Source organism: Cynoglossus semilaevis, chromosome 6 (genome assembly GCF_000523025.1).
Source record: "Cynoglossus semilaevis isolate Cse_v1.0 chromosome 6, Cse_v1.0, whole genome shotgun sequence".
NCBI classification, from domain to species: domain Eukaryota; kingdom Metazoa; phylum Chordata; class Actinopteri; order Pleuronectiformes; family Cynoglossidae; genus Cynoglossus; species Cynoglossus semilaevis.
In genome coordinates this window covers 14,775,154-14,783,772 of record NC_024312.1, presented here as the reverse complement: position 1 = coordinate 14,783,772, position 8,619 = coordinate 14,775,154, and the positions used below count along the sequence as shown (strand labels likewise).

The window sequence follows — 8,619 nt, the reverse complement described above, 5'->3', positions numbered from 1 at the left end:
ACAGAGGTCACAGAAATCTACAATGTAGAATTGTCTGATGGAAATACCACTTGTTTAGACTTTCATTGTTAAGAATTCATTGCATGATAGTGGTGATCTACTTTTTTAAAAAATAATTGAGTTAAGTCAAACTGTTGTACAAGTTCTTCCACATTTCTCTTGAAAAAGGACCAAAAGAAATGACTATTGTGTAAATGTTTGTGTAGTGTATCTCTATGACTGGTTAGAGACAGGTCATGACCTTTTGTTCCTTTGCAGCACAAAAGGTTTTGATTTCTTTTCACTGGAACTATTTCAACACACCCATTGTAGTTTTAATCAGGTCTCTGCCTCAGGTTAGAAACCAGAAGTACAGTTGTATTAACGTAATTTAACCAGCAGGAGGCGCATAGAAAAGTTTAATTCATGTTTTGTCGTCGGTGGCCACTATTTCCAAAATAGCACATACATGACACGTGTGTGCAGTATTTGAGTGTTACAACAGAGTTACATTATGATATACTTTAAGTGTTTGTTCATTAAAATGTGGTTTAAAACAGGGAAACTTCTAATCTTGTTGAAAATATATATTTAATAATAATTTCTGACACATTGGAAGAACAGGTAAACTCTCAGACTATTAGTTAGAGACTATCTGCGCGTCAAATTCGTGTTTCCCTAATATTTGTGATATTAAAGTAAAATCAATACTTAATATCAATTTTCAAACAGGCCTAAAATGTCTTCCTGGGACTATTTGAACAGCACAAGTAGTGGTAGTAGTAGTAGTAGTAGTAGTGTGGCCTGTTTGAATACTAGTTCTCCTTCACAAACTTAGGAAAATGTATTTCGTCCCCTGAGCAAAGAACAAACCTTGAGTGAATTCTACTTTTTAGTCCTCATACATGGCCTACATACCAATATTGGCTGGAATACAATGAAACTGAACATGGACATGTCAGCGCATATGAGCATTATGTACAGCACCTGTACGTGGTTACACCTTTGCATACAAATAATATATATACGTATATATATTATGTTAGAGTGTTTATCTATGGGCTTGAAAACCTCCCAGGATACCATAATAAATGTAATAAATCTTTCAAACATTTAAACATTTGGTTTGCTTACTATGCGGGCCTCACTATAGGATATTTAAGGTAATATTGAAAATAATAATAATAATAATAACCTAAGCTTGGTTTAGGAAAGTTAAAAAATAACGTAGACGTTTGGACTTAATTCAACTTTGTTGAGAAAAAAATAAGGATGCTCAACCTATTAACCTCACATACGGGCTATTTTAACATAAAGAACACTTGAAGGACAACTTACGCAACTTCAAATCTGACTGTGAAAAACCATGAGTTGATCTCATACAGGATGTGTATTGACTCAGCACCGCATCCTGCCCGTGGAGTGAGACGTGACCTGCAACATGCTCCTCTGCCTCGGCCCGCCCGATCTCATTATGCATGTAACTACGTCACATCCATGCAGTAGGCTGTGCTTAAATACCGCGTACCTGCCCCCTTTCTTCCGTCGCACTACTTCAGCGGAAAGGCCGTTCTGCCAGTGAGAGTCATCCTATCTGTGGTTACCAGGCTTTCTACCAAAATCTAAAGGTAAGATGAGATTTTATTTTAAATAAATGGATCGCGCCACTGTGGTTACTGCAGGTTTTTGTATCTTGCTTCATTTCATTCTTCTTAAGCGAAAGAGGGGTGAGGAGAGGACCTGACCAACCTGATGCGCACTTTTTTATTAGATCCAGTTGTCAAAAGTCAACATCACTGCCATGGTCGTGGTCTCAGACACATTTGCTCACATTAAAATAATTAAAACAAACTGCCTAATGGATTTAAATCAGTCTCGCTTTTATTTTTAATACCGATCACGTTTGCCGCATTGCTATAATGATGGAACGTTTGATAAGCACGTTAGTGGGCAGTCTGAGCAGACCTCCGTTTAATTTTTAATATAATGGCTGTAAATATAGAATGAATATGTGTTCAAATGTGCTCACGTCAATTAGAAAATCAGTAACTTTGTCATAGGCGTGTTGCGTTCAATATAATGTCGTGTATCGGGAGGTTTTGATGTATGAAACGGCGATTAACGTTGGGTTTTTTTTATCTGCGGTCATTGCACCCATGTATGTGGTACCTGGAGCGACCTCTGCTGGCACAAACACGGATTACTAGCAATACTGGTAATAAAAATAAGTGAAACTAGTTTTTTACGGCGTATAGTTCACGTTTGAGATCACTTCGGATACACAATATATTGATTCTCAAATAGTCTTTACTTCTTCCCGGGTATAATAATCTAATTGTTGCTTCTTTACATATTTTACTTACTGTTAAAGCCAATTGAAACAAGGGTATTATATAATGTGCTGGATCTTAGCCAACATTTTTTGTGGTCCCTGTGCAGTAGCCATAGAATCAGGATTCAGGAAGGGATATCTGTAGGGTGGGCCACATGCTTATTACAAAGACGAACAAAACTTTGTAACTTAATGTGTTACTGCAAAATTATTCGTTATTTTCAACAGCAACTTCTTGGACACGTCACACTGATTTCCACTGAATGTGAAGAAAACTAGTTGTAATTGTAGTCTTTGCTCTGTGTTATGAAAAAAATGTTAGCTCCTAAAGAGTCCTTTCCTTAAACCTTAATTTGAACACAGTGCTAAATAAGAAAAGAGTATAAACAAAGTTGGGACAGTGCGTTGCGAAAGGGAAGGTTCTTTACAGTAACGGGAAACAATGGTTCCTTTGGTGAAGAGCAAACACAGCTGACCACAGAGTCAGGTCAGATCCTGTTGTGTTGAAAGTTCTCACGTCTTATCCAGGGAAGAGATAATTGGATAAAGGGATATAAGGTATGGCTGTCCTATTTTCCTTATCTCAGTGTTGTGTGCAACCTCACCTTTAAGGAAGGTTCCAGAATATCCTCTCACGATAGTGTATTACTCTGCATCCACTGTGTACACCGTGTCCCCCAGACGGTGAGACACCATGAGCATGCTGAAGCTGATGGTGTAAGAGCCTTTAAGGGTGAGCACCACATCACCCCCTGCAGGAAACGTAAATAGTTGTTGGCGACGTGAGCTGAGGATGGTCTGTCCTGCACGTTCGCAGCCTGCAGTACATTTTCCCAGACAGTGGTTGCCATGGTGATGCACACTGAGTCACTGCAAAGAGAAGTATCATCAGTGATCCATTTATGAAGGGAAATACTGAAGAGACACAGAGGGAGAGAGCTGAAACAGGAACTAACGGTATGTCTGGTTTGAATTCACTGACAGTTCCCTTTCTGTGTGTCACTGTTGAAGTCAGAGAGAAAGTTGAGTCTGACTTCACCGCAGAAGAGGAAAGAAGTCACGTACGCTGCTGTGTGGGCCTGCTTCTACCTGCTGCATGCATAATGCAGCACTGGTGTACAGCTTCCACTCTCACTCTCACTCTTCTCATCCCTCACTTCATGTACTTTATGTCAATATTTGGTTAACTAATTCCCCAGGTCTGGGGTGTGTTCAATCACCCCTAAGTTCTGGGATTCTTTGCTATGCTAATAGCAACTCCAAGATGCCCACAAATGGAATAAAATATCCTGGAATCTAAAGCACAAAGGCAGAGAGAGTGTGCATCTGACGACGTAGTTTTACCGACTAAAATGTCTTTTTGTCTTACCTTCTTGTGATTTCCCCCTTCCCTCAGATGTCCACCAAGGAGAAGCTGATTGAAAGCGTGGTGAAAGATGTTCCAGTTGAAAGCAGGAGCAAGGTGACCGTGGTGGGCGTTGGCATGGTCGGCATGGCCTCTGCCATGAGTGTACTGCTACAGGTGAGGCAAGAGAAATGCAATATTACATTATAGTGTCGGATGAGGAAATAGACAGTGGGCGGTTCTGTTCAATGACAAGGTTTTTATTGTGTTTTATTGGTCAAAAAGGGACAAAAGAATGTGGGATGAACTCCATAAAGTAAACATGAACTTGGGCAAAATGTCTTTATGCAGTATCAATAAAGATTTATGAATCTGATATCAACCGAACGTTTAAAGTGTGAACTGTGAGGTAGAGATTCTTCACAATTGTGAAAGGGTAAAATGGAAAATGGAATTGAATATTGTTTTGAGTCAAGTGAATGTTACATTTTAATAAAAGGCTTTCTACTTACTATTTGTGTTTAATCAGGGCCTGTGTGATGAGCTGGCCCTGGTGGATGTGATGGAGGACAAGCTGAAGGGTGAGGCCATGGACCTGCAACACGGATCTCTCTTCCTGAAGACACACAAGATCGTAGCTGACAAAGGTTGGAGGTCACAGAAACAGCTCTAATTTGATGTAGTGGTACAGTTCTTCCACATAACATGACAACATTTTCCTTCTATTTGTGACTAGACTACAGTGTGACGGCCAACTCCAAGGTGGTGGTGGTGACCGCCGGTGCTCGTCAGCAGGAGGGCGAAAGCCGCCTCAACCTTGTGCAGCGTAACGTCAACATCTTCAAGTTCATCATCCCCAACATTGTCAAGTACAGCCCCAACTGCATCCTGATGGTGGTGTCCAACCCAGGTGAGACTGAGGCCCAGTTTATTCAGTGGTGTCTTAATGTAGGACATTGAATAACATTCTGTTCATTCTTCTATTCGTTATCCTCTCAGTGGACATCCTCACCTATGTTGCCTGGAAACTGAGTGGTTTTCCCCGTCACAGAGTGATTGGCTCTGGCACCAACCTGGACTCTGCCCGTTTCCGTCACCTCATGGGAGAAAAGCTCCACCTCCATCCTTCCAGCTGCCACGGTTGGATCGTTGGGGAGCATGGAGACTCTAGTGGTAAGCAGTCGCAACTAAAAATGGAAAAAAAATCCTCCCTCTTCAATATTTAAACACTCTTCTACTGTGTTTATAAATGTATGACATAAAAAGTTGTCGGCTATTTACAGTGCCTGTGTGGAGCGGTGTCAATGTTGCTGGGGTTTCCCTGCAGAGCCTCAATCCAAACATTGGGACTGAGAGTGACAGTGAGAAATGGAAGGATGTTCACAAGAAGGTTGTTGATGGGTGAGTGTGTGTTTTAATTCCAGTACTAATGGAGAACTATTTAAAAACTGGCCTTAACTTGTGTGCCAGACTTATCATTGATTGAACCATCTGCATAATGTTGGTATGCTGCTGCCTGGCCTTTGTCAGGAATTTACGTATCCAGGGAAGCCAAACAGCCAGAAGAGGAGGTGGAACAAAAAAACTAACAAATACACTGTTAAATTAAATTGGTTAAAAAGGTTTTTACACAGGTTAGACATGGTATAAAAAAACCTTAAATGCAGTGATAATTGAACAGTTTCAGAACCAACTTGGTGCTTCGTTTTTGTGGTAAACACCTGATATACTCGCTGGAATTGAAGAAAGTACTCCTGATGGGTGGTTGGTAATAACTGGTCTAGAGGTTATAACTTTTTCTTGATTTAAACATTTCTCTGTTGTTGTACTCCATTCAGAGCTTATGAGGTCATCAAGTTGAAGGGCTACACCTCCTGGGCTATTGGCATGTCTGTGGCTAATCTGGTGGAGACCATTGTCAAGAACATGCGCAGAGTCCACCCTGTGTCCACACTGGTGAAGGTGAGGTTTCTTTGTGTTACATCAATGTGCTGATTTCACCGTTGAGCAAATCTTACATCAGAGTTGTGTGGCAACAACTTTACCTAGAAAAGAGAGAAATTCTTCTTGAGTCATAAAACCTATTTTACACTCAAGGCAGAGAAAAAGAGCAACAACTCACATTTAGATCAATTACACACAAATCTAAAACAATTAAAAGCTGTAAAAAATATGATAAAATATAACAAGTACAGTGCAACATTAATATGTAATTGCTTCTTTTTGTATTCACTTGTTTTTTACAGTGCGCAGTAAGTAACCATATACTGTATGAATTAAATCAAATTGTACCATATAGCAACATTTGTTTAATCAGTATCCAAACATATAATGTATGTTTGTATGTAAGTTTATATGAGTAAATATATATAAAACAATTTCAATTGCCTAGTCATTCTAATAGTAAAAAAGTGTGGACATCCCTGATGTAGACTGCCAGTCTGCCTGGCGTGAGGTGTAACGGGGGATCCACACCACTTGAATCAAACAACATTACATTTTTAACAGTATACAGAGAGTCATTCACAGCAGAGCTGAGAGTTGTCCTCGCCTTGTATTTGCGGCTTATCTGTCTTTTTCTAATGTGTCAGGGCATGTATGGCATTAAAGACGAGGTCTTCCTGAGCGTCCCCTGTGTCCTGGGCAACAGTGGCCTGACAGATGTAGTCCACATGACACTGAAGTCCGATGAGGAGCAGCAGCTGGTGAAGAGCGCCGAGACCCTGTGGTCCGTACAGAAGGATCTTACCATGTGAAGAGAGATCCTCCCTGGAACAACGCCAAGGACTGTGGTGGTCGCCTTCCCGCCGCGCTGCACCTTCTGTGTCCCTCACCACCACAACGGATAGTCGAGATCTTTAAGTGTAAAAGAAAAAAAAAAGGCCAAGTGTTTGTAGCTAAATCAAAGAAAGCTTTGTTTTGGTTTCAGATGGACGGTTGTTCTCCAGTATTGTCTCTCACCTCTGCTTTCCTCGCTGTAAAACCTCACTTAACAGAAACAACAAATATCTCTAGCATCTGTACTCGGCCTTTACTAGAGGTAAACATTATCTCCTTGTGTCGTCCTGTCTCTTGGGCCTCCGCTAGTAAGTGTCTACTGCTGTGTTCCACTGTATAACATTGTACTGATACTGTCATTGTACTGTTACTGCTGTGCACTCCGTCCTCCTACCCCTGTTGCGTACTATCTGTAACCTGATTGTTACCAGTTGTGATTTTCACTTGGTAAACTCCTTGATTTTTTTTTTGACAGTGGAGACATTCCATTCTCTACTAGGAAGGCTTCCTACCTACCTAGAGTCATAGCTGCGTTGCTGTAAATACAGTTTAAACATTGGGCCAAACTCCAGTGATACCAAAGTATTTTATCACTCTAAAAAAACACGTGTAGCAACGCTGAGCAATGTAGTGGTCAACACAGAAGCCTTTACAGACAACCAAACCACAAGTGCACTGATAAAAAGAAATGAAATATTATTCAAAGGGAAAACTGCTCCTAGGATTGGTCACACCGGAAAGGTGATGTTGAGTTCAGCTCATGAATTGTAGATTACATGAAGAGTGTGTGGCTACTTGACACTCCACTAATCCCCTCAAAGAATTTATATTTATTTTACTGACTCTTTAAAGGAAAAAAAAATTAAGAAAATAGTCCTATTTATATCCACCTTTACTCATAAAATCTATTTATGTACCGTTACAAAGTTAGATGTGGTTGATTAATTACCTACTCGTACTCATGATCATGGCAGCAAGGTGTGGAGACTTTATTTGCCATAACATCTAATAAACCTGCCAGGATGATGATGATGAAACAGGTGTGTCCTGACTTCTGCTTTTTGTTCTTTCATTGTCACTAAAAAACTTTGAGCACATTCATCAGCTTTATTAGAAAACAGTTGGAAAATCAGCGACTACAATTTCATTGTGAAGGAAATAACCATTACGGGGTCCCTGGTTTACGACATCCTGGACCTTAGGCATTATGTGGTTATGTCGCCGTCTCCCATGAATAAAATAGGTTTTGTTTCTTCATTCCGAGGTATCGCTTAAAATCTCACCAACTAGTTGGCAGGCAGAGCAACTTTAAATGTGGAATAGGTGAGGGTGAGATGGTGAATACATCAGAGAAAGGATGTTAGAGTTAGAGTTAGAGTAGAAGATTACCTCGGATAAGACGGTTGGAGTAAAAGCTGAGTAGGCAGGTGAGGCTGTGAGATGGAGGCAGATGATCCACCATGGTGACTCCTGAAAGGAACAGCTGAAAGAAGAAGAATGGACAAGTTGGAGTGAGTTACACAAGTGGCAATCACTACATAAGTAAAAAAAGGTATTATTTTTAAAAACAGTTTACACAAACAATTTTTACACAGCTATTTTCAGACCCCAATAATAAAGAACTAGGTGAAGTAATTTTACATATTGGGCTGTCAAACAGCCACATTAACCCCTGCCTTTATGGGGCTTGGCAGACACTGTATCTGCAGAAAATTATGTTCTGCTGGTTAAAATGTCATTAAAGAGTTGCTGGTCATGGTTGCTACATGGTTGCTACACAACCTTTTAACAAGCTTATAACAAAACAGTTTGGTTATTTATTATCTAAAAATTGTCATACATTATCAATGACAAAATGCACATAAGGAGTAACGTTATGGGAGATAGTAAAAACCTGTTACTTTTATTAAGGGACGTCAAAGTGATTAATTAATTATTCAGGTTAATTGATTTGTAATTAGATTAGATTAATTGGATTACAATGTTTTTGCATTGGTCGAATGAAGCACAGTACTATATTCAATAATATCTCTGTCCTTTAACTATCATTTCTCTGAATGCCCACAGCCCTACTTTTATAATGCAATATTAAATCTATGAGGAAAAAAAAGTATAATAAAAATAATAAAAAAAGAAGAAAGCTCAACATTTTTGTTAATTACAAATATTGACATGTAGTGAAACA

The 8,619-nt window shown here is 39.7% G+C and overlaps 1 protein-coding gene across 2 annotated transcripts; it reads left to right on the top strand.

The window, feature by feature from the left end:
• Positions 1-1,482: 1,482 nt before the first annotated feature.
• ldha (lactate dehydrogenase A4) lies at positions 1,483-7,471 on the top strand. Of its 2 annotated transcripts, none has more exons than XM_008312328.3 (8): positions 1,483-1,607; positions 3,708-3,833; positions 4,186-4,303; positions 4,393-4,566; positions 4,656-4,829; positions 4,940-5,057; positions 5,495-5,618; positions 6,248-7,471. In XM_008312328.3, exons 2-8 carry the CDS (start codon positions 3,708-3,710, stop codon positions 6,410-6,412), a joined length of 999 nt encoding a protein of 332 aa, XP_008310550.1. In that variant the 5' UTR covers positions 1,483-1,607; the 3' UTR covers positions 6,413-7,471. The 2 variants fall into 2 exon arrangements, with proteins under 2 accessions (XP_008310550.1, XP_024911705.1); XM_025055937.1 differs by lacking the exon at positions 1,483-1,607 and adding an exon at positions 1,659-3,268.
• Positions 7,472-8,619: the final 1,148 nt, after the last annotated feature.